This window comes from Thermobia domestica, chromosome 11 (genome assembly GCF_964235325.1).
Source record: "Thermobia domestica chromosome 11, izTheDome1.hap1.1, whole genome shotgun sequence".
Taxonomy (NCBI): Eukaryota; Metazoa; Arthropoda; class Insecta; order Zygentoma; family Lepismatidae; genus Thermobia; species Thermobia domestica.
This window is the reverse complement of record NC_137464.1, coordinates 244,864,301-244,891,392: the sequence shown is the minus strand read 5'-3', so window position 1 is coordinate 244,891,392 and position 27,092 is coordinate 244,864,301. Positions and strand designations below refer to the sequence as shown.

General features: G+C 36.3%; 1 protein-coding gene across 1 annotated transcript in view; it reads left to right on the top strand.

Moving 5' to 3' along the window:
• stet (rhomboid serine protease stem cell tumor) overlaps positions 1–27,092 on the top strand; it is a 1,160,693-nt gene that overhangs the window by 483,139 nt on the left and 650,462 nt on the right. Inside the window, exon 3 of the mRNA XM_081731925.1 lies at positions 11,494–11,517. Coding sequence (XP_081588051.1) covers positions 11,494–11,517 — 24 coding nt within the window. The remainder of the gene's footprint in view (positions 1–11,493; positions 11,518–27,092) is intronic.

Here is a 27,092-nt window from a genome sequence, read left to right as displayed (position 1 = left end):
ATATATATGTGTGTGTGTGTGTGTGTGTGTATGTGTGTGTGTGTGTGTGTGTGTGTGTGTGTGTGTGTGATATTTGGCAGGACATCTCATGAAAGGGCGCCTCGTATTCTTCACAGCTTCTTTATTAACAATCACTATTCGAATTTATTATACAAAGCTTGCACACAGGATAAATAAAACCACTTATCTATAATGTGATGTTTCGTAGGGCGCCTTATGTAAAAGGCGCACTGTACCTTTCACGTGTTCTTTACCAATAGTAACTGTATGTGTTTATTGTACAGAACTGTGGTATACAGAAGAGTAAATAAATTCGTTCATCTTTGATGTGGACTCGCAAAGGCGCCTAATGTAAAGGGCGCACTGCACCTTTCACGGGTTCTTTACCAATAAAACTATAAGAATTTATTACTAAATCTTGTACCTTTATTTATACTGTGATGTTTCAGAGGGCGCACCGGGACACGTCCCGGTGGGCCAGCACGGGCCTGGATCAATATGTATTAATTCCACTTCCGCTACTTGGGCACAGATTGCAATAAATGCCAGAGGAGGATATGTCCCTCTCCTCATGCTGAAAAGCTGTCTCAGCTGTAGGTACGGGCCCAAATTCCGGGGAAATGGGGAGACATGTCCCCCCCAACATTGGAACTGGAGGCTCTCCCAATAATCCGATTTGAAAAATGCTTTTTGCAGATAAGTGTGATGATTTGTATCCGACTGCCACAAAGGAAAGTGAGATGAAATTTGTTTCTCTTGGTTATTCCATTTTTAATGAAAATGAATGTGTGCGACTGTGTGTGACGTAACCTGATGTGAAATCTTATCTCCTCCTCTCCCCTAGGCCCTAGAACACGAAGAGTATATAGACTACCAAATGTCAGTAGAACCCATCTTTTCAGTAAATGCGCATTTCATCTATTTGTAGTATCAGCCTAGGCATCTACTCATGCTTCGTAAGCCAACTCTATGGCCTATGAAACCCGGAGGTTCAATGCCGCGTTCACAAAAGCTCTCCATTGACTTCTATCCTTAGCCAACTGGATCCAGTTTCTACTTTGCATTCCTATTTTTGCGAGATCCATCGTAATATTGTTTTCCCATCTGCGCTTACGTCTTCCTAATGGTCGTTTTCTGATTGGACTTACCGCTAACACTTTGAAAGCATTCGCTAACACTTTGAAAGCATTCATGCTTTCTTCCATCCTGGCTATATGTCCTGCCCACCTAAGCCTCCTAGACTTGATGACCCTAACAATGTTTGGTAAGCCGTATAATTCATGTAGTTCCTCGTTATGAAGTTTTCGCCATTCCCCATTCTTGTTTCTCTTGGATCCGAATATTCGTCTGAGGATTTTGTTCTCAAATACTTTCAGTCTATGTTCTTCCCTCAGAGTAAGCGACCATGTTTCGTAACCATACAGAACAACAGGCATGATTATCGTTTTATATATTTTAAGCTTCAAATTCCTCGACAGAATTCGCGACAAGAGATTTTGAACTAAATAATAACACGAATTCCCTTTTTTAGTCGATATTTAATTTCTTCGTGAATATGATTTTCGTCTGTTAATATTGATCCTAAATTTTTGAAAGTACCCCCTTTATCAAAAGTATTATTTAATATTTTAACGCATTCATAATTTGCCGTGTTACGATCCCGACGCACTTCCACGTATTTAATTTTCTCTGCATTTACTTCTAAACCCATATCCCTGCAAGCGTTTAATAAGACCTCTGCATTTCTTTCTATTGTTCTCATATCATCCCCTATTAAATTTACATAATCAGCGTACGCATAACCTGGTGAACACCGTTTAACTCTAGGCCCTGGTTGTTATCTTTGATTTTCTTTATAGCGTATTCCAGCACAAAGTTGAATAATAATGGCGACAACACATCTCCTTGTTTCAGGCCATTCTCGATGTGAAAGCTCGTGGCCAAAAATTTTCCTACCCGGACTTTACTTCGGGATTCATTTAAAAATGCCTTAATTAATCTAATTAGCTTTTTCGGTATTCCAAATTCTGAAGGAACGTTGTACAATATTTCTACCCTAACCGAGTCGTAAGCCTTTCTAAAATCAATAAATAGTTGATGTACCGGGCTACTGTATTCCACTTCTTTTCGAGTATTTGCCGGGCGAATGGTAAATATTTGGTCGATAGTTGATCGATTTCGTCTAAATCCGCATTGATAATCTCCAATAATTTCATCTGCGTATGGGGTCAATCTTGCTAATAGAATATTTGAAAGGATTTTATAGGATGTTGACAGAAGAGAGATGCCTCGATAATTATTACAGTCAGTTTTGTCGCCTTTCTTGTGGATTGGAACAATGACTGATTCTTTCCACTCTTGTGGCAATTCTTCCTTGTAGATAAGGAGGATGAGTTTGTGTATCTTGTTCCACAAATTTTCGCCTCAGCCCGTGTTTCTTTAATTTCTTTATAGCGATTTCTACTTCTATTCGGTTGGGTTCTGGAATATACGGTTCTGCGGTGTGTATCTCCCTTTCTCCACGCACATTAGTTTTTGGCTGCGTGTTAAGCAAATCGTCAAAGAAATCTTTACATCTATTTAAAATGCTATCTGCATCAATGAGAACTGTTCCATCAGCTTTCTTTAATATAAGCATGAGGTTGATAGCCTTTCTTAAATTCGTTGATCCCTTTACACATTCCCGAATGTTTTTAGTTTTACTATTATCTTCAAGTTCCTTAATTTTAGCTTTCAAAAAATCGCGTTTCTTTGTTCTTAAAAATTTTGGAAGTTTCCCGCCTGATGTCTATGAAATTTTGTGTGGTTATTTCATTCGGATTTTGTAGCCAACGTAATTTTGTCTGTTTTCTCTTCTCTGCTACTTCGAACCATGGTTTGTTCCTACGTATTTCCGCATGTCCCAATTTTTCTTTTGAGAGGGGATGGATGCTTCGTAAGCAAAGAAAAGAATTTTATTGCTCGAATATTTTTCTGGATAATCTTAAGGTTACATCTGTTAACTAAAGCGTATATGACATGCGTCAGTTTTCTGTAGAAAAATAACGATTCCTGTAATGTTATTGAGATTATCATCATTTTCCTCAAATACGAGTATTGTTGCGTCATACATAATTCTTTCTTCATAGTTTTGGGGAAGTCATTATTTATATTATTATAAAACAATTTTAACATTGATCTTTGTGGATGCCTAATTAGAAACATACCAATTATAAATATGCATGTATTCAGATTTCAGAATGTGTTCATGGCAATGATTTGTAATACTAATATGTACTACTACTTCATCAACATCGCCTAATATATAATATACTCTACAACAGGTTCACCTCAGAAATCAGATTCATCTACCGTAATATGAGTTTCATCTCCCTTCTCTAGAATAAGCCTGAAATCTGCCCACCTCTCAATGTTGAAGACAACCAATGGCATATTTAGGATTTTATTTCGAGGGTCTATGTTCAACACAGGGAAGGAAGTGGGCAATTGCCCATCTGAGTTTGAGAATTAAATATATTTTAATTTATGCATAAATTGATGTTATAATGGCACGAATTGCAGATCGATAAATCCTATATGATCTGATATAAAAATTTAGGAGTGAATCTACCATTTATTCTATTCATACAAGAAAAAGGAAGCATCCTTTTGGCCTTCCTAATTTCCCGGGCTAATTATTCCCCCGTTTTGATTTTCTTTAATTCAAACATTTTCTTCTTTTAAAAATAACTAAACGATATAATTTTTCCTTTGTTATAATAACCAAAGTGTTGTCATGTTGATATTCGCGCAAGTTGGTGTGGAACACCAGTTTCGCTTATCAACTCTTCTTAGTTTTGGTGTTACTGATGACGGCCGACTTGAATCAAACTGACAACGGTCGATAAAGTATGGTAAGCGAAATGAAAGAAAGTAACATCAAGAAAAAGAAACAGAAAAGTAGAAAGGACGAAAGAAAGAACAAAAGGACGCAGTTCTTACATGGAATGAAATTTGACAAATACAGTATTATTTCTGAACAAAGAGCATAAGAAAATGGAAAGTCAATGACATCCTTAGAAATGGTAAGAAGGATTATTGTTGTGCGTGGAATGCGAAAAACTAACAAATTTATTTCGGGGGGAGCTTGAGCCCGATAGCCCCCTAAATACGCCACTGGAGACAATTCTGCTCCCCTGATCCTTTACCACAGCATTGCTTTTCAATTTTATAAATATTGTATATATATATATATATATATATATATATATATATATATATATATATATATATATATATATATAATATGGGTATGGTCTTACCCGTCCCCCCCAATGTTGAAGACAGATTTGCGCCGATGGAACTAGAAACTGGACAATACGATTTTGCATGTGATACCGTTATCACAACTCATCTATCTTATTTCGATTTGCAACTGTGGAAAACTTTAGCGTTTTTGGAGGTTCTGTAAATAGCAGCATACCAAAAGCAGATAGGTGAATTGTGGTAAAGGTATCACATGCAAAATCGCATTATCTAGTTTACTACGTTTTTGCTTTTTGAATATTTTTATTTGTTTTGAAGATATTACAGAAGGACTCTAAAATTAGCGGTAGTTTAATTTCGCTGTAGTGAATACCCTTAAGTAGAATATAACCAACATCAGTCCCGGGACCTTCTTATATCAGTTTAAGTATTTACACATATCATTCTTATGCACACACACAGAGAAAAAACATAGGTGGTGTACGTAAGATAGTAGGTTACATGCGTAAATCCTGTAGTTTTTGGACTTAAAGTACGACTATATATAACATCCTGAAGCAATCATATAACTGAAAACGTATGTTTTATAATACTGTCCTTATAAGTGTTCCATCTATACGTTTTTTCCGTATGACTGTAGGTAGGCGGTAAGGATATCATATACAAATAGACCTATATAAAACATATAACTGGCATATGTTAATCCCTTTCCTTTTCCGTACGGGAACTTTTTAAAACATCTTTATAAATCCCCACCAAACTTCAACCGTAAACAAAAGAAATACGCACTCTCGTATGGGATTGACGCATCTGTACGACTTATGTAACCGCAAAATTGTAGCGAGCCGTCCCCGGCAGAAGAAATAAAATGCAACACAAAATGTATATAGGCCTAATTAAAGTCATTGTAGGTGGTATCCGCACAACCCGCACAATCGTGCGGGTACGTCGCGAAAGGGTTATTGCTTCATAAAGTATACAGTATAAGGTTATGTACAAGGGCGCTCATCAGGGGGGGCAAGGTGGGGCGCTCGCCCCCTCACCCTTTTAGAGGAAATTGTGCTTCGGAAGATCGAAAACCAAATAGATATTTTAGAATAGCTACCGCAAAATTTGAACTACATTTGAAATGTCGCTTATACTTGCCCCCTCCCCTTGGAAACCACAACATGGGCGCCCTTGGTTATGTATGGAATAGCGCCGTTGGCTGTTATTGCCTGGTCAGCCACATTTTCGAAGAACTTTCCGATGATGCCTCCAGCCCCAAATCCTCACCAAACAGTGACATGTTGTGGATGCATTTGTTTCTCAACAGCCACTCATGGATTTTCTGAATTCTAAATCCTACAATTTTGTCGATTAACAAAGACATCAAGATGAAAATGAGTCTCATCGCTAAAGATAATTTTGTTAAAAAAAAAATCAGTATCCACTTGCTGTTCCAAAATCCATTCAACGAATTCTCTTCGCTGTGTATGGTCAGTAGGCTTCTGTTCTTGAGTCAATTAAACTTTGAAGCAAGAAGATGCAGATCTTTCATGAGAATACACTGTACAGAGTTTCTCGAAATATCCAATTCTTGACCACAGTGCCGAACTGAAGTTCCTGGACTCTCAGGAACACTTATTACGAACTGCTTCGATGTTTTGTGTTTGAACGACTTATTGACGGATAGCCAGAGTGTTTAAGATCACAAATTGATCCAGACTTCCTAAATATTTTAATTAATCACTTTACAATTGATGAAGTTAAATCTCTATTCCGACCGTACGAGAATTGCGAACTGTCTCTGCCAAAACTCATTATTATTATTAACCCTTAAGCATCTTCACTACAGCGATATTAAACTACCGCTAAGTTTAGAGTTTTTCTGTAGTATTTTCAAAACAAATAAAAATATTCGAAAAGCAGAAACGTAGTGAACTAGACAATACGATTTTGCATGTGATACCATTAGCACAACTCATCTATCTGATTTCGATTTGTAACTGTAGATAGATTTAGCAGTTTTTTGCGGGTTCTGTAAATAGTGTCATAGCAAAAGCATATACGTGAATTGTGGTAAAGGTATCACATACAAAATTGTATTGTCTAGCTCACTATGTTTCTGCTTTTCAAATATTTTTATTTGTTTAGAAGATATTAAAGAAAAACTAAAATTAGCGGTAGTTTAATTTCGCTGTAGTGAAGACCCTTAATCCCCTACGTGGAGTCCGACGGACTCCGCGAATAATGTAATACCTATATATGTTCTTTAATTTTTTTATGTAGTTCTACGCCCTTCTCTGTATCTTCTAATAAGTTGCGTTCGGACGTTATTCTATGGCGGACATGCTGAAAGTTTATTTCAGTACTGCTCGAGCGTTTGCGCGGAGTCCGTGGGACTCCATGTCGGACTTTATGTAATATTTCTGTGCTATACCTGATTTAGTGTTTCCAGCTGATAAGGTGATTTAAATTATGATCTCTATCGAAATTCAATTGTTTCGTTACAATCCACTTTGAAAATTTTTTCTGCCGTTCACAGTAAACGCTTCTGATCTAAAATTTACAGAGGAAGTCACGGGAATAATGAACGACGTGGGTAGGGATTTGTCTTATATATTGTTTTCGAATTTGGATGATGAAATGGCCGTCAAAGCAAGTCGGAGATATCGGAAAATGACAGTGACAGTTCATCTCATACAGCTAAATGTGCTACTGGTGAATTTTATTACGGATGAAACAGAGAAGGAATAGAGTGCAGAACATTGGTGATGTCTGTGCCCTGCACGTTTGTAAATTATTGTGTTTGATAAGATGTGGTGGTTTCAGTGTATTCTGATATCCCTTTTTAACAAGAAAAAAAAACAGCATTTCGTGTTAGAAACAGTAAATAAACTCTATAGCTATGAAAAATGCGACCAATGTAATATCGTCATATCTCTAACTTAGTTGATTTTTTGATGTAGTGGGTGCCCGTTTGTTTTTTAACTCAATTATGTAATAATATATTATAATATACATAAAGCATTAAAAAATAAGGAAAATAAATTAGATTTTAAAAACAGCAATTCTTACGTACAAAATATATACGTATATATTAATTTCAGGGTCCGTGGGACTTCACGTCGGGGTTTACGTGAAAAATTCTGACGTCAGGGGTTAAGGGTTAAAATATTGCTCAACAATGACAACGCGTTGTTCTTTCGTGTAGCGTTCCATTTTAATAACCTTGAACTGTCAGCTGTCACGTTGTCTTCTGTTACGTTGATAACACCGTACCGCATTAGTGGCGCAAAATTTAAATCTTGCGTGAATTTTGAGACACTCGATATATGTGTGTCGTGGTTACAGCTCTGCTTGAATCTTTTACTTTGTAGTATTTTTTGGTTGAATCTGGTAGAAATTATTTCAAATGTTGAATTGAAATAACAGATTTTTATCTTTCATTTAGACAAAGTTAATTCATTGTCACGTCCCCAAAACGTTCTAGCTCTCAAAACATTTCTATTCTGATCCCTGTCAATTGTACTATATAGATCTTCATTTCATGATAAGGCTTGTTTAATACGTTAAATGTCATTTTTCAGATCTTGCATCGTTTGGCCTAATCCTCGTTTCGCCTACCCAATTATTACATTTTTATGGCAGATGAATGATAAGATTTGTGTCCGCTTTTTAGGCGAAATAAGTATCCTCGTTTTGCCTAAAATGGCGGACTATAAAAAAATTCGCGGAAGTAAGACTGGAGGTAAATTTCGAAAGATTATTCCCTACTATATGAAGAACTGAGAAATATTTTATTTCCGCAAAACTAATTTGTAGTACGAACATTTGCAGTGGCTATATTTCAGATGAGAGAAAAACAAGGTACACATACTTTATTCTCTATTATTAATTTCGTTTAAAGGTGTGTGTTTTAGTTTGCAGTTTGTTTCCAAATATCTGATATTAACAAATGGTACTGCTAATAAGCATCTTAAAGGAAATATAGTTTGCATGAGTATTACGAAAATATGGATTTTATATTTCTGTTTCGTACTAATGTGGATGAGAATTTATATTATTGTAGGTTTTGCTGATTTTTCAGATGATTTCATTCCAATTTCAATGCTTTTTTAAAACTGTTAATCCCTTATAAGAGATCCTATTGAGATTCTATATTGTTTTAATTAATATGAAATTTGTAAACATTTCGAGCTAGATCTGACAAGAGATATATAAATTAACTCATAAAATTGGACAACTGTGATTGAAATGAGTGATTTGGACAAATCGCTCTACTGGCAAGTTGATCTTTGCATAATTCCACAATCCAAATATCTCAATGTGTTACTAACAAAGAAAAAATAAAAATACATTTGAATTCTAAGTAACCATTAGCAAAAAGCTATTGAAAATCTGTTAAGGAAATAAAATTGTATAAACAAAAAAAATATATAAGTATTTCTAGACATTCCCTTCAAATATCGTGGATAGACATTCGCACAATCACAGATAAGGATTTCTTTACAATTTCCAGTTTTAGTTAGTCAGAAGCAAGTATTTGTTTACATCTTTCAGGTGTGTCTATCATGTATTCAAGTAACTGTCCTTTTACTTTTCTATAAATAATCCTTATATTTGTGTTTAAATCTTAATTACTGTTCTTAGGATCTATGAAAAAGATTTGTTATATATACAGTATTTATTGTATAAATTGTTATTTAAAATAATATTAAGTTTTAAAATCAATGTTATCAATTACTGATGATACTATTATTTATTTTCTTATTTGGATGCATGTTTAAATGAATCCCAAACTGAAGTCCGGGTAGGAAAATTTTTGTCCACGAGCTTTCACGTCGAAAATTGCCTGAAAGAAGGAGATGCGTTGTCGCCATTATTATTCAACTTTGTTCTGGAATACGCTATAAGGAAAATCAAAGATAGCAACCAGGGCCTAGAGTTGAACGGTATTCACCAGGTTCTGGCATATGCTGATGATGTAAATTTAATAGGGGATGACAGGAGTACAATAGAAAGAAATGCAGAGATCTTATTAAAAGCTTGGAGGAACATGGCTTTAGAAGTAAGTGCAGAGAAAACTAAATACATGGAAGTGAGTCGGGACCGTAATACGGCAAATTATGGATGTCTTAAAATAATAAATAATACTTTTGATAAAGTGGATAATTTCAAATATCTAGGATCAATATTAACAGACAAAAATCATATTCACTAAGAAATTAAATGTCGATTAAAAGTAGGGAATTCGTGTTATTATTCAGTTCAAAATCTCTTGTCGTCGCGAATTCTGTCGAGGAATTTGAAGCTTAAAATATATAAAACGACTATCATACCTGTTGTTCTATATGGTTGCAAAACATGGTCGCTTACTCTGAGAGAAGAACATAGACTGAAAGTATTTGAGAACAAGATCCTGAGTCGAATATTCGGACAAAAAAGGAACGGAAATGGGGAATGGCGGAAACTTCATGACGAGGAATTACATAATTTATATGGTTTACCAAACATTGTTAGGATCATCAAGTCTAGGAGGCTTAGGTGGGCGGGTCATGTAGCAAGGATGGAAGAAAATAGAAATGCTTTCAAAGTCTTAACTGGAAGACCAATCGGAAAACGACCATTAGGAAGACCTAGGGGCAGATGGACGGATAATATTAAGATGGATCCAGTTGGATAAGGATAGAGGTCGGTGGAGAGCTTTTGTGAACGCGGCATTGAACCTCCGAGTTCCATAAGCCATAGAGTTAGTTAGTTTCTTACTTGGATGCTATGTCGTAGTGCATTCATTTAGAATGTTAGATGACTGAAATGCTAAGTTGTGTTTTACTTGTTTACTTTTAATGCAAACTTTATTTTTTAGTTACTCATTTTACATAAAATTTTAGGAAATAAAAGTAACGTTCATTCTGAAAAAAGCAATAGGCTTCTCATTTTCCTTTCAGCATTTCTGAGAATTCACTATTGAAAATAGGCGTAATATTTTATTTTTTTTTCTTTTGGTTTAAATCTCATTTTATGCTCCAAGGCTAAGAGAGGCAGTGATGATGACAAGGAACGAAACTGGTGGGATGAAGAAAGTAGAAGGAAACGCATGAAGCCCAAGATAATCCTTACACAAAATTTGTCACGTGCACTTGAACGTGGTATTTCATTCGATTCAAACATATCTGCTATTTGTGTAATTATTTAATTATATGATGTTCCGTTATAATTTTTTTTGTAGCAAGTGAATTTCACATGATACTGGAATATTTCCCAGTACAGTATTTGCTCAAATCTTAGAAATTATTCGAATGCAGGAAATGACTACAAAGCTCTTCCAGTACTTTCAACATTTGTATTTTTTATTGCAAAATGTTCTGAAGTACATTAAAGTCAGATGTGCAAGAACATATCTGAAAGAAGCTCAAGATAAACAAGTATTCTTTAAACTCTAGCAGTTTTTTATACGTCTCTGCTTCATTTAGAGTTTTGTCGTTCCAATACATTACAACTTGAATTTTCTCAAAGCACTTAATCAACTAGTTTTTTTATTTGCATTGGTGAAATTATAACTTTTGAATTCAAATTTCACTCGTTTGACATACTACCGGAACGTCCATAGCATAAGTCTCTGATTAAGATTGCTACGTCTCGGAGATGGTGTAAAAATTGAACAAATTTTAATTATACTATTTAAGGATAATCCGGAGTTGAAGACACGCATGATACAATGAAATTTAACTGGTGTGAAAAATAGTGAATCTAACATCCTTATTGCATAGTAGTGATCTTTTTGTCTCCCGGGCGGACTCACTCTCTCTCTTATACAGATACACACACACATTATATATACGGACGTGGTAAATACATAAAGGAATTTTGCTAATCCTAACTGCTAGAAAATATTGACCCGAGGTTTAATGTAATATCAATATTAACTTAAAAATTTGCATTTCTTTCTAGGGAATTTTCTTTTGTAATTTCCCTCTTCCTGAATTTCCGTGACTTTTTTATTGTCCGCCATTTTAGGCGTAACAAGGATTAGGCCAAACGAGGATCCTTTTTCGCCTAAAATGGCGGACTGAAATCTTATCATTTATCTGTCATAAAAGTGTCAGATAATTGGTTCGGCGAAACGAGGATTAGGCAAAACGTGGCGACACGCATTTTTCAACACGCTTCTGTGTTAATTAGTAAAACAGTATGTTTTGTAAGTGGTTACAGTTAACATGGTTTACTTATGCGATTTAATTTTCATTTTTTCTTCCTTTCCAGAAATGGAGGCAGCTCTTCGACAAGGTAAGAATTTATATTTGTTTGTTTTAACACATATTTTTGTCTTTGTCTCAAATTTCCTTTTAATTTATGACGTAATTTCTTTTCAAATTTGTGAATCAACCAACAACACTTCAGAGGAAAAATGACACCAATAAAATTACAATTTTTAATACAAAGTGGAATTATATCTAGGTTTCCAAACTGTGTTATCTTTAAATCTTTAAGTTTTACGTCCTACAGTTATGCCGGCTAGGCTAAAGGAGATGATGATGATGATGAGAAATGAATGAAATGGTGTAATGAAGAAAGTAGGAGGAAACGGGAGAACACACACAAAAAAACACGCACACGATGTTTGTCCACCACATCCAAACTATGTTATGCGTAAGTATCGGAAGTCTTGTAAAACGGCTATGTCCATCTGTCTGTTAGCAGAGAAAAAGCGGCAACGTATATCGGGAACAGGCGCGCTCCGAGAAATTTATGTTGGGGGTGTCCGAAGTTTCGAGGGTCCACCAGTAATTATCACAATGCCCAGGCAGTATTGAAGTGTTATTATTCTACATTCGATGAAACGATAAGTCATTTTAATGTACTGGCACCCTATATTTTAACTAAATTGTTTTTTTATAAGAAAAGCAAAAGTACAGATATACTGTAAGATCAATTTTTTAAGGTACATTCATGTCCAAAATTATTGTCGCAATCTATAACTGTCTTCTTGTAAGAATATAATTTGATAATGATTTTGCAGGGTACTTTTAATACTGATACTACGTGTATAATCGAGAAATGCATATTTATGGTAAATTTCATAGGAAAAGAATTATAAATACGAAAATTAGAATGAGTAAAACAAAATGTTGCTAAATGGACAAGAAAGTTTTATTTTCGTTTTATTGTTCTTATTTACTGTTGTTTTGACATGAAATTTGCCACATGTATGTCTTTACCGATTATACGCATACTAACATTATAGGAAATACCGGGCGAATTCGTTATCAAATTATATTCCTACAACAACATATTTATAGACATTGGACAATAATTTTGGACATGAGTGTACATTCAACATTTCTCTTCTAGACCAACCACAGTGTTTTTTTAAAGAAATTATGGAAATGTGTGTCGAATTACGAAGTTTGGGGGGACCCGATGGATCACTCCCATGGGTGCACCCCTGATCGGAAGCAATTTTCGTAATCGATTCAGCGTCTCAATACTACGGTAGATTCTATCTCATAGATTTACCATCTACTCGAACTGGAAGTAGTTAAAATGAACAATTACCTGTTTAAAATGTCGATCGCTAAGATCGAAAATGGTAATAGATAGCTACAAGCAGATTTTCGGAATCGATTAACCTACTGAAGAAAATATACCAATTTTACGCGCATTTCTCTCTACTAAACCGGAAGTGTAAGAAATTTATTATTACTTCCGGTTTCAGTATAACCTCCAGGGGACAAAGTCTGTAAGAGATAGTGACAAGAGATATTCTGGAACGGATTCAGCATCCTAGCAATAGGTTCCATCTTATCTATTAACCATCTCCTCAACCCGGAAGTAGTAGAAATCAAACATTTCCGGTTTTAACTGTGTTTCCCATACAGCAAATGTGTCATGCATAGCAAGAAGTTGTTTTCTGGAATCGATTAAGTATACCCAAGAATATACATTCCCCATCTACCTTTATTCTTTCTGCTAAAATCGGAAAGAGATAGATCTCAACTATTACTTCCGGTCTCAATATAATCTCCAGAGAACAAAATCTGTAGGAGGTACTAACAAGCAGTTCTCTGAAATCGATTCAGCGTCTTAACAATAGGTTTCATCTTCTCCATCAACCATTTATTCAACCCGGAAGTTGTAGAAATCAACCATTTCTGGTTTTAACGTTGATCCCCATACAGCAAAAATGGTCATGCATAGCACGAAGATGTTTTCTACTATCGACTAAATTATGGATCCGTCATAATATCAGATAATACTTCTGACAAACTAGATACCTTCGAATATCTAGGATCAATGTTAACAAATCAAAAACATATCCACGAAGAAATTAAATGTCGACTAAAAGCAAGAAATTCGTGTTATTGCTCGGTTCACAATCTTTTGTCGTTGCCAATTCTGTCAAGGAATTTGAAGCTTAAAATATATAAAATGATAATCGTGTCTGTTGTGCTGTATGGTTGCGAAGCATGGTCGCTTACTCTGAGGGAAGAGCGCAGACTGAAAATAATTGAGAATAATTTTCTAAGACGAATATTCGGAACCAAGAGGAACGGGAGTAGGCAATGGCGGAAACTTCGTAATAAGGAAATGTATAAAATATACCGTTTACCAAACATTATTAGGGCCATCAAGTCTAGGAGACTCAGGTGGGCAGGTCGTGAAGCCAGAATGGAAGCAAATAGGGCCACTTTTGAAGTTTTAACTGGAAATCCAATTGGAAAAAGACCATTAGGAAGACTTAGGTGCAGATGGGAGGACAATATTAAGATGGATCTCGCAGAAATAGAAATAGAAAATAGAAGCTGGATCCAGTTAGCTAAGGATAGAAGTCAGTGGACAACTTTTGTGAATGCAGAATTAAACCTTTGGGTTCCATAGGCCATAGAGTTAGTTAGATAATAATTAGCACAATGTACCTATTGTTGTCTTCTAGTGGTGACAATCTTTATCAGTGACACAATTCTTCTTGTAAGAATTCATTTGTTTAAGAACATTGCCACTTGACCACGAAGAGGAACTTCTCGATGTTAATTGTCTAAGCCGTTCATTTTAAATCTGGTCCTTATACAACCAACATCGCACATTTGGTATGAGGGTTGCCTAACATCTGCACTTGTATATTCTTAATAGTTGCTTAGAACTGTTGCTGTGAACTTAGAAACACTATTACTACGAATACAATTTACACCCCACCCCACCCCGATTCATGAACAAATAGCTTTATGAGCTAGTTTTTCTGAACATTTTTTTACTTCGGCTTGCAAACAATATTTCAAGGTATAAAACACACATACACGTATAAATTCACGAGTCCAGTAATTCGTTTGCACGTTTGCCGTAAACATTGTTAGTTAAAATGCTGTAGTCAGAAAAACATTTTTGTTCTTTTTCTGTTTTCTAAGCCTTGTACTGTCTTCTTTAATTTAGTGTTATTTATTTGTCTTTTCTTTAAAGAAAGGTTATATTATTTGGTTCTACATTCTTCATCTAAGAAAAGGGTAATATTATTTGGTTCTAGATTTTTCATCTATAAAAAGGTAATGTTATTTGATTCTATATTCTTCACCACCGAAAAAATGTAGTATGAGGGAGGTGAGCCAGGACATGTAAAAAGCTAATGTGAGCCATACCAAGACTTTGCACGTCTTGTGGACGGTGAAGGAACTGAGTCGCATACGGTACTGGATGGACACAGTAACATATAAGTGTTATAGGGAGGAATTCGGGGCTTATGCGGAGCTGAGGATTCAGAGTTGATTGGCAGGTTCCCCACCCCGTCGCCAAGAAACGGTCACTCGACGGTCCTGGGCAAGGTTGGTAGTGCGTTGTCAAAAAATTCAGCTAATACTCACTTAATTCAAAGAGTTTATGCAATTATGCAATCCCTATCGAAGATCGCTGTATACGTGGACACACGCAAATTAGGCTCTGATAACAAATGCTTCAGTTTTTTCTCCCTCGCTTCTTCGTTGCACTGCACTATGGCCTTCCTTATTACTTCTCTAGCTTCGCTGTGTATAGTTTGCCCTCTCTTACGCTGTGAAGCCATTGTCAAATAAATAATAAGCAACAAAACCGCAACCACAACAGCACACAACAAATAACCAACTCACACTAACTCTTCAGAATGACATTCATGTGACAAATTTTTAACCCTGGCGATGCTGACATATAGAAGGAGGGTAAGGGAGTATTGTAAGAGCCAGGCAGAAAAATTGTTGAAAATTTTTCCCCCTTTACCTCAGCCCCCGCTGATAAACAAGCTAGCTCCCTATAATACAGTTCACGCTAATAATTATACGAATCATTTTTCTGCTTTTGTTCGAATATTGGAAAATTCGTTTGTAATTTTTCGAACAACAGTTCGTTACTCAAACAACGTATTCTCTTCGAATCAGAGATTCCAATCTCATAGAACAAAATTATTAATTTTCGTCTTTAAAATCATCGTCTATTACAAGATACTATTGTATGTTCATTATGCACGTGATAATTGTAGAAAACAAGTAAAATAATGGAAAAACTTATCTAGTAATCTTCAGTTTCAAACTCCAGATTGTCGTCACTGTCCTCTCCTCTTCTTTTTAACCTTATTGACACTACCCTGAACAACAACACTACTCTGAACAACAACACTACCCTCAACAACAACACTACTCTGAACAACACTACCCTGAACAACAATACTACCCTGAAAAACAACACTGCTCTGAACAACAACACTACCCTGAACAACAACACTACTCTGAACAACACTGCTCTGAACAACACTACTCTGAACAACAACACTACCCTGAGCAACAACACTACTCTGAACAACAACACTACCCTGAACAACAACACTACTCTGAACAACACTACTACTCTGAACAACACTACCCTGAATAAACACTACTCTGAACAACAACACTACCCTGAACAACAACACTACTCTGAACAACAACACTACCCTGAACAACAACACTACTCTGAACACTACCCTGAATAAACACTGCTCTGAACAACAACACTACTCTGAACAACAACACTACCCAACAACAATACTACCCTGAACAACAACACTACTCTGAACAACAACACTACCCTCAACAACAACACTACTCTGAACAACACTACCCTGAACAACAATACTACCCTGAAAAACAACACTGCTCTGAACAACAACACTACCCTGAACAACAACACTACTCTGAACAACACTGCTCTGAACAACACTACTCTGAACAACAACACTACCCTGAGCAACAACACTACTCTGAACAACAACACTACCCTGAACAACAACACTACTCTGAACAACACTACTACTCTGAACAACACTACCCTGAATAAACACTACTCTGAACAACAACACTACCCTGAACAACAACACTACTCTGAACAACAACACTACCCTGAACAACAACACTACTCTGAACACTACCCTGAATAAACACTGCTCTGAACAACAACACTACTCTGAACAACAACACTACCCAACAACAATACTACCCTGAACAACAACACTATCCTGAATAACAACAATACCCTTAACAATAACACTACTCTGCACAACAACACTACTCTACTTTTACCCCTCGTAAACGTAATTGAATTTGAAGAATGGATACAGAGATGCAGAGCCGTAACTTAGATTTTTCTGGGGGGGGGAGCAAGCATTAATATTTGGACCCCTATAAAAATTATTTGGGCCCCTTAGATGAGGCAGCAGAGGCCCCTTAAATGATTTCGGTTTTATTTAAATGGGATAATGGGTCCATTCAGTGGCGTAACTAAGATCGCGTGGGCCCTGCCATAAATTTCGAAAATAGTCTCCTTCTTTCCATCTTACTCTTTGTGGACCCCCCGGAGCCAGTGGCCCCTCCATCACGGCAAGGTCTGCGGGGTCGTTAGTTACGCCCCTGGGCCCGTTCCATACATGACAAATTAATGAAGGGGACAATATTGACAAATCTCAAAGCCATACGAATAAATATTATTTGTAGGGCCCCTAATAGTTGACATTTGTTTTACTGAAATGGGCCAACGACTCATTTTTGTTTTATTTACCTTTTGTGTTTTGCTTTGTTTGTGTAATGTAGTGAACCTGTTTGATGTTCGTTTATAATTTCATGTTCGTATCGTATATGGAGTAAGACAATTTGTCTTAAAGTGGGCCCCCCTTGAACGGCGGGAAGCTTCCCTGGGGAGCAGTTGCCCCTCCTCAACCCGCAAGTTACGGCCCTGCAGAGCTGCCATTTGCTAATTCTCAAATTGTTACTGATTTATTTTAGCGAGAATGATTGTTAAACACCTCAGTGTGTGTCAGGGGCGGATCCAGGACAGACTTCTGGGGGGGGTTGTAATACTGCTACTTAGAGCTACTTTTAAGAGCTCCAAACTCTGGGATGAGTTTTATTTATATCTATAAAATAAGAAAATTTCCTCTTCTGGAGAGGGGGATTCTGAAAATTTCCTCTCCCCCTGGATCCGCCACTGGTGTGTGTTTTTTATAATTACTTAATGCACATTTACAATTTATTAGCACATTCAATAAACTGCAAAAAAAAAAAAAAAAAAAAAAGAGGTATGTGTTCTAAAATTATCGTATATTCATCTATTATCACAAGAACATTATCGTGTGTCACGATACATTACCGTATTGTTGGCAAGCCTGTTTCAAATATTCGAAGATTTCGTTATTTGAACTTAAAAGCACTAGTTTTAGAGGGACGTCCTGCAATTCACCAGCATCATACCTCATGAAACTATAGTAATTCGAGGTTTCAAATACAAAATTGGGATTCTAGATGTACATGATCACAACGACCATAACAAATTATATATACATTATCGCTCAAAAAGTTCTAGAAATTTTATTTATTAATAGATAACCTTATTCAAATGTTTTCAAATTTTTAATTATCATTATAAAACTTGAAAGTGTGTATTTAATTTAATTATAATTTTATTTCAAAGTATATTTTTCTTCGAACTGTTTAAATCACATGTAGAATTTATGTTATACTTCAGTGAGTTCCATCTATCAAGCTACGTTCGTACCCTGATGCGAAAGCGAATTGTAAGTTTTTTTTTTCTCTCTCTCTTCCGATGCAAAGGTTTCTTTAGCTTCCTTTAGCAAGGCAATATTGCTAAAGCAAGCAGGATCGAATGCTTGCCTACAAGTTATATCCAGTTAAGAAACTTTGCTTGTTAGCACATTCTCTTCCTTCTTCAGAACTACCCTTTTTTGGGGGAGGGGGGGTCATATGAAACACTCTTAACAGTCCGTTACTGAAAAGACGTCTGTCTCTATGGGAGCGCCTGGTTTCATACCACGTCATCGATAGGTGGTGCTTCGTCATCACTGATTAAAATTATTGGAAAAATTTCTTCAATCAGTGACAAGGTATTAAAACCAAACTGGCGTGAATTAATGTTATCGGATAGAAAAGAGAGGGAACCTTGGTATATAGGAACTTCAATCTCTACTGAAATATAGTGTTATTCAATTTTGTTTCGTAAATTTATTTTTCATGCAGATGGGGGGGGGGCACGGTGGCTCAGTGGTAAAGTGCTTACCTCTGGTGCGTGGGGTCCGTGGTTTGATCCCCGGTCAAGTAAGCTTGTGGTGGACAACATCGTGCCCGTGGATTTTTTCGGGGTACTCCCACTTTCTCATTCCACCAATTCTTTCATCATCATTCACTTGCCTTAATCATTGTCTCCTTTAGCCTAACGGGCATAATCGTGGGACGTTAAACTGAAAGATTCCATTTTAGTGCAGATTAAAAAAAGGGACGTCATTTGAGACCGCAGCAATGACAACGCTAGAGGGGACAAGGGTAGGGATACCCCCGGTGACATCGTCCGTCCCCTTCCTGACTGCCAGACATGTTGTATTGTACTATTATATTAAAATCAAGTAATAAGAGAACTATTTCGTTTCTTTATTTTTTTAAAAAAAACGTTGTCCCCGTTCCAAAAATGTCTGCGTCTCCGCTTACCCCTAAACAAATTAAACCTGGAGTCGTCACTGGACTGAAATTCAGGAAAATTGACTCTATGAGTTTTATAATATACATACTATTGATTAATATAAACATATGTAATTGAAAGGTCGGTAAAATTATCCCTTCAAGACAAATTGGCCCCCAGATCTTAGCTCGAATTATCCACAGCAGGCTTAGCTCCCTTCCCTCGTGGCTATGTGGAAAGCGTACTCATCTTTGACGCAGGTGTCATGGGTTTGATTCCTGGCGGAAGCTCATGTGGTTCGGATCCCACGTTAAGCTGTAATTCCAAGTCTCACAGCCTCACTGTTGAAAGGGACGCTAAAATCCAAAAGATCCCACCGCGTGGCCATTGAGTCAGGTATGATTAGTCATTATCTAAGGATCATAACATATATTTTTGTACATTTACAATCAACCAATGGAGGATCTTAAAGGTAAAAACTGGAGGGGCCAACCAGAACCGAGACTATGAAAGGTATATCATGAGTTCACGCAAATCATTTTAATTTGGAATCCGTTTACACAGTTTGTTAACAGGAACTAGGAATATCTAATGTTTCAAAAATTTTCCAATAAACAATAAAAGGCAACGCTTACTGTAAACTGTCAAAAATATATTAATAATATTTTAAGAGTCTTCATCCCGGCGAAATTAATATACCGCTAATTTTACAGTAATTATGTGATATCTTCAAATAGATAAAAAAAAGATAATCGAAATGTGGAACAAGAGCGCCCTAGACAATATTATTTTACATGAGAAACCGTTATCACGACTCACTTATCTGCTTTCGATTTCGAGCCATTTTGAAAATCGGCATTTATTTTCGCGTTTCTAAACAGCTGAAAACGGAAAGCCACTAGGTGACTTGTGATAACGGTACCTCACGCAAAATAATATTGTCTAGGGCGCTCTTGTTCCATATTTCAATTATCTTTTATCTATTTGAAGATATCACATAATTACTGTAAAATTAGCGGTATTTTAATTTCGCCGGGAATGAAGACTCTTAATAATTTCTGTGACTCAAAAACTGGGCAGCCTAAGCGCCACTGCTCTGTGCTAGATCCTCCATTATAATCAACATGTTAGATATAAATTCCATATGTATCTGAACATTTTGCAAAAAGATCGTTTTGTCTAATGGTTTGGGTAAAATGATCCCTCCATTGAAAATAAGGAAATCTCGTGAACCTCCACTAATGTGTGTATATTAGTAAAGTGAAATACAGTTATGCAATTTAATAACTGAATACCTTAAAACGTAATTGTTACATCAAACGTGTAACATGGCGACCATAAATTATGCTACCGACGCGTACGCGTTCCCGAGAAATGCGCACAATCTCTGCTATACACATTTTGCTGATATTCTGCGATTTTCAAGAATAACGTAATGAATATTATCCACGACTTCGGGGGACAGTCACTGTTTTTGGTCTTCCTGCACGTGGAACATTATCTGTTGAGAAGTCTCCACGTTGAAGCTGAGCCACCTTCATCTTCACCACTGCATATGAGTTCCGTAGTATTTTACTGATTTCGTCATGAATTTTGCATCGATGGCTTTCCTTGGTGGAACAAAAATTTGATATCAGCTCCGATCTCGATGTTCGTGAAATTCACTGATTGGGCACACATGATCACCTCAGGGGCCTGAAAAACACAATAAGAATTTTGTTATTAATATGAAAATTTGAATTTGTACTTACCTAGATATGCTCTTTAAAACTGCATAATTTTACCATTCCATTTGCACTCCTTGTAAGTTGGGCTACGAAATTTTTAGCAGCCCCTCGTTCTTATCCGAAGCACCAATATCATTTTATGAATCTGAATCAATGTTCAGAAGAGAGAAATAATCTTAAGAGGGGAAATACTTTGTGCTCAGAGAGAGGGGAAAAGTAATTATTGTTCATAAGGTAATTTGCGTAGTATCATAGTCACTGCTGAAAATTTTCCCTCAGAATAGGTCATAACTCAAAATATGACTATATTATCACTACATAATTTTGACCAAAATGACAGTATTACGTACATGATCATATTATCTGTATCTCAGAAACGGTTTATAGTAAAAAGAAAAAAAAATGAAAATTCGTCACAATGTGGACACTAGTGAAATATCTTCTTTTTCTTTAGATACGATATTTTGTGATGAAGTTGGCAGTGTGCCACAAGAGCTATTTCTCTACTGTCTAATTTTCACTTACACTAGGTATTAGTACAATTGCGTGGTCATGAAGCGCACTTTTTAATACTATATCTATGTTAATATACGACTTGCATATTAATCTGCACACCAAGTCTATGTTAATCTCCACACCAAGTCTAGGCACTACTCACTGTCAGTCACTATACCTAGATATATATTCCAACGAGTGGCGGATCTAGCCTGGGGCCGGGGGACCTAGACCCCTAGTTTTTTGAATGAGATAAATAATCTAAGCTATTATTTATATATTTTTGAAAGTTTATAAGAAACTCATAAGTCATGATATACCTGTCACAGTTTGGATTCTAGTCGCCTCCTCCCCCAGTTTTTACTTTCTAGATCCGTCTCTGATTCTAACTTATTTTATATGTTCTGAGCAACATTTTCTTCGTACTGAAGCGTTGTTGTGATTGATCAGCGGTTTGCAAATTACAACCTGACCGTGGATAACTTACATCGCGGACTGTGATTGTCGCAGTAGGCTGATTGAGTTCCATTGGTCATTCTGGCCATATTCGCTCTGGGGTTCTTGGTGACATCCCCTTCAATACTTGGCGACCCGTATGACTGAGGCTTCTCCACCACCACTCTTCGCTGACAATTTCGCCATGAGTTCGTCGGTCGCCGTCACCTTGGACAATGTGTCTTGTATTATGACTAATGCTCTGGTCATCTTAGATATACTAGCGCTATCTAGCCGCAAACCCACAGTTTGATACTTTGAAACTCATAGAGGTTTCCCATTTTGTATCACCTCTCGTCTGTCCGCTTCAACTGATTTCTCTGTTCCACCATGTCTGACGTACTATAGAAGATCTCCTGATATGTCATCGTATTGCAAGCTACAGCAGTTTCTGTTATTTTGGTTACTATCTGTATATAGCTATTAATAATAACTTGCATTACACTCTCGGCAGTTAATCTTTGCCTTCATCTACTTTGCGTTATATTCTCGGTATTTATTCTTTGCCTTCATCTAACTTGCGTTATATTTTTGGCATTTAATCTTTGCCTTCATCTAACTTATGTTACACTCTCGGCAGTTAATATTTGCCTTCATCTAACTTGCGTTATACTCTCGACAGTTAACCTTTACCTTCATCTAACTTGCGTTACACTCTCGGCAGTTAATATTTGCCTTCATCTAACTTGCGTTATACTCTCGACAGTTAACCTTTACCTTAATCTAACTTGCGTTACACTCTCGGCAGTTAATATTTGCCTTCATCTAACTTGCGTTATACTCTCGACAGTTAACCTTTACCTTCATCTAACTTGCGTTACACTCTCGGCAGTTAATATTTGCCTTCATCTAACTTGCGTTATACTCTCGACAGTTAACCTTTACCTTCATCTAACTTGCGTTACACTCTCGGCAGTTAATATTTGCCTTCATCTAACTTGCGTTATACTCTCGACAGTTAACCTTTACCTTCATCTAACTTGCGTTACACTCTCGGCAGTTAATATTTGCCTTCATCTACAGTAAGTTGTCTTACAATCTCTGCAGTTAATATTTGCCTTCATCAAACTTGTGTTACACTCTCGGCAGTTAATCTTTGCCTTCACCTAACTTGTGTTACACTCTCGGCACTTACTCTTACCCTTCACCTAACTTGTGTTACACTCTCAGCAGTTAATATTTGCCTTCATCTAACTTGCGTTGTACTCTCGACGGTTAATCTTTGCCTTCATCTAACTTGTGTTACACTCTCAGCAGTTGCCTTTATCAGACATATTAACTGACAATCTCGAAAATGAAGCTTTTCTTCGCATACACTTTTTAAAAACCGTGTTTTCGTTTGTAGAATTGCCTCTTAAAGTTGTAAACAGAATTCTGATACACTGTACTTTTTATTAACAATAGATAATTGACTGTTAAAGCAACTTACTCTCACAGTTAGATAAGAATACACGGAATGGAAAATTGAGTAATCCCTTATAAATATCTGTAGTTATGTAAGCATCAAAATTGAAGTAAGATATAAGATTTTTTTTCTTTGAAAATAAAGATCAACTTCGACGCTTTGACGGAATAAATGAGAGATTGATGGAGAAAAGGGGCCGGTGGGGCGAGGGGGCAGAGAAGATGATTCATGTTTTGTCATTCGTGATGCTTTGTTGTTTGTAAGAAAATGAAGGAAAAAACAGGAAACCCTACTTTTTTGTTATTTTGCTTTGAGGTTTCTCAATTTTTTCTGTTCTTTTTTTTACTTTTTTTTTTACCACGTGAAGAACAAAGAAGAAAACTTTGTCTCTATGAAAAGAAGAATGGAAACCCGTAAAAGCTTTTAGGTTCTTTTTTTAGGCTTTGTTTTTTGTTAGGTTGTGTGTATGTGTGCGTTTCAGTATAATAGGATATCTAGTCGTCGAACAGAGTCAGGGAGAAGGGAATTGTTTGGGAGTTGATAAAGACACCCGTTGAAGGGCCTCGCGGATTGGGGGCGGCAAGAATTATTGATCTGCTTTCTAACAAACACGCTCTCTCGCTTGCTCGCTTTATCTTATGGACCATGTACACAAGCAGAGAGCGAGAGAGAACCGACTTTCACTTTACGACAATGACAAGGAGAAGAAAATTTCCTTTTGGTTTGGGGGAGGGGGAAGTAATAGAAGAATCGAGAACACGAAACAAACAGGTGGGGGGGGGAATAGAATGATAAAGGTTACTTAGCAACAATTCTTTGGGGTTACGACTTACGTCTTCTATATAACGAAGTATATTTTTGTTGTAAAAAAGAAGCCCTCATTAACTTTCTGGATAACCACAAGATCTCCACAACAACGAGAAATGCATTATTGGTTCAAAAAGGTGTTGCGGAACTTTGATCTTAACATCATATCTTAGTTATTCCTCGTTCTTTCTATCTTTCGCCTAGAAGAAAACTTTTTTGAAAACAGAGTTCAAGATTATTTTCAAGAAAGCGGCAAGTTTCTGGAACTTTATTTAGTTAAGAGCGTGCTTGTGGTGCTACGGTAAGATTTTAATTGCGTTCCATTTTCGTTCTGATGTTTAGGCAACGCTGAAGATACCACAGTTGTTATATACCTAGTATCATATATACATTACGATTAATTGTTACGGTTCACTTCATTCACAAACGAGCAAGTGCTATTATTACGGAAACTTTAAACCTGCATTACATTGCACAATTTTGCGTATAATATTCCGCAATAACGTGTATAATTACTTTGATTTATCGGATTGAATTCAATGCAACACAAAAAAATAGCACATCCGCTTTGACATCACCTCAGCCTCCAGGTCACGCGCCTGACGTCACAAACCCTGTACAGCAAAGAGACTGATGTACACAGACAGTCAGGAAGCAGTGCGTCGTGCATTTCGGTCAGGAATGGCGAATGACGTACCTGAAGAGTCAGGAAGTAATGCGTCGTACATTTGCGCCAAATGATGTACCCAAATAGTCAGGAAGCAGTGTGTCGTGCATTTCGGGCAGGAATGATAAATGATGTACCCAAACATTCAGGAAGCAGTATGTCATGAATTTGGGCCAGGAGTGGCAAGTGATGTACCAAATAGTCATGAAGCAGTGCGTCGTGTAGTTGGGCCAAGAACAGTCAGGAAGCAGTACGTAGTGTATTTGGGCCAGAAATGGCAAATGATGTACCCAAACAGTCAGAAAGCAGTGCGTAGTGCATTTGTACCGAATTACCACTTTTGAATGTTTCCCTTAGACTAATGATCCAATGGTCTTAGACTATGAGTTGTGGATACAGTCCGAGAGTTCAAAGCAAGTGATATTTTTTGCACAACAAACCTAGACTACGAATCATAACTACAATCCTAAGATTCAACAAATTTTCACAAAGCAAAATTTAAAAGCTGAACAAATGAATTTTAGACAAAAATATTCAAATGTTCGAAAATCTGCCGATCAGATTGGACCAAGGATAGTTTTCCACTAATGACTTGGATTATGAGTTGTGTCTAATTCTCAAAGTGTGAAGTTGTCATTGTAACAGAATAACAGATTTCAATAGTTACATATTTGATTTCAAGTTCTAAATTTTCCCACCAATTTTCCCTTAGAGTACCTACAATCCTAAAGTTTAAAATTTTTCATACTAACAATTTCAACCAAAAGTTTTGAAATCTATTTAAAATACTGTGAACAAAGATTTGAAAATGATCAGCCAATCACATTGCATCAAAAACAACTTTTCAGAAATGCCCTTCAACTATGACAAGTAAATACAATACTAAAGATCAAAAAAACTTTCAAATATTTTTTTTTACACAAAACTATTCAAAAACTTTATACAATAATTTGAAAAGTGATTAGCCAATCAGATTGTACCAAGAAAATTTACCCAAGTTCTAGAGAATAATTATGATTTTTTTTCTTGACAATTCCATAATTTAAGGGTTGGTTAGCTATACTTCTGCCAATCTCAAGGTTCAATGAAAGACAAAAGTATCTTGTACTCATCCATATAATATAGTTATAGGTTACAATCTATTTTAGTGAACGTTAAGTACACCATTAAAAATTTGCGCCTTATGCAAATTCATATTTCCCGCCAAAATTTAAATTTACATTTACAAAACTGTTTGCAGTGGTTGTAAAATGCTTGCATGGATTTATTTTTAACTTAACCCTTGTGTACTACCAAGAATATTGTTATACAGGAATTACCATGGGGTCTTCTAGAACCCCATCTAAATTATGTTCTTTACGCAGAACCTTCCAACAGACCACTGAAAGTTTTAGTAGGCATATTTAGCATGCACTCGAGATAGAATGCAAGAAAAGAAAAGGCTGAATTGTATGTAATCTCACTTGTTTAAAAGATATATCATGATAAACACCTTTGGGGTCCCAAAAGACTCCATGCTAGTACACAAGGGTTAAAATTATCTGACCATGTAAACGATATTGTTCTGAAAAGCTAAACTAAATGTGAATGTAAACGACGTAAATTGAACTCTTTGTACTGCTCTATAAAACACTTTCTTTTACGGAACCTTCTTACCTTCAAAAAAAAAAAAAAAAAAACTTAATTTTTTAAGTGATTCTCATGACAGGGACAGATCACGCATTAACGGTCAGCTTGCAATTCAGGGGTACAGAAGCAAAAACCTGCTAAATCCATTTTTCAATTTTGTCAGGAAACGAAATAAAAAAGTGACGCCCTTATGTTTCAGAATTGTTGAACAATTGTTTTTGTTTAGTGATAGATTTCACTCATCTGACATTAAATAGAGACCATTAAACAAACAAACAAAAAAAAAAAAAAAAAAGGTTCAACAATTCTGAAACGTAAGGGCGTCACTTTTGTTTCGTCTCGTGACAAAATTGAAAAATGGATTTAGCAGGTTTTGCTTCTATATCCCTGAATTCATATCCATAGATCTACTTAATCCTCGAACCCATACATAATTTCAACCTGTCGTGATTGGAATGCATTGTCAACCTCGATACATGAGTCAAGCTCTGTAGCATCTTTCAAAAGAACAGTTTACAATTTATTGTTATTGAAGCAGGATTGAATGTATACAGAGACAGAAAAGCCAATAGAGCAGCTCGTCAATTAGTAGTATAAACTTAAGGATATAATACGCGAAGTACATAGTATATATCAGTGGTGTCCAATTATAATTAGCCTGCGGGCCATAACTGTCTTT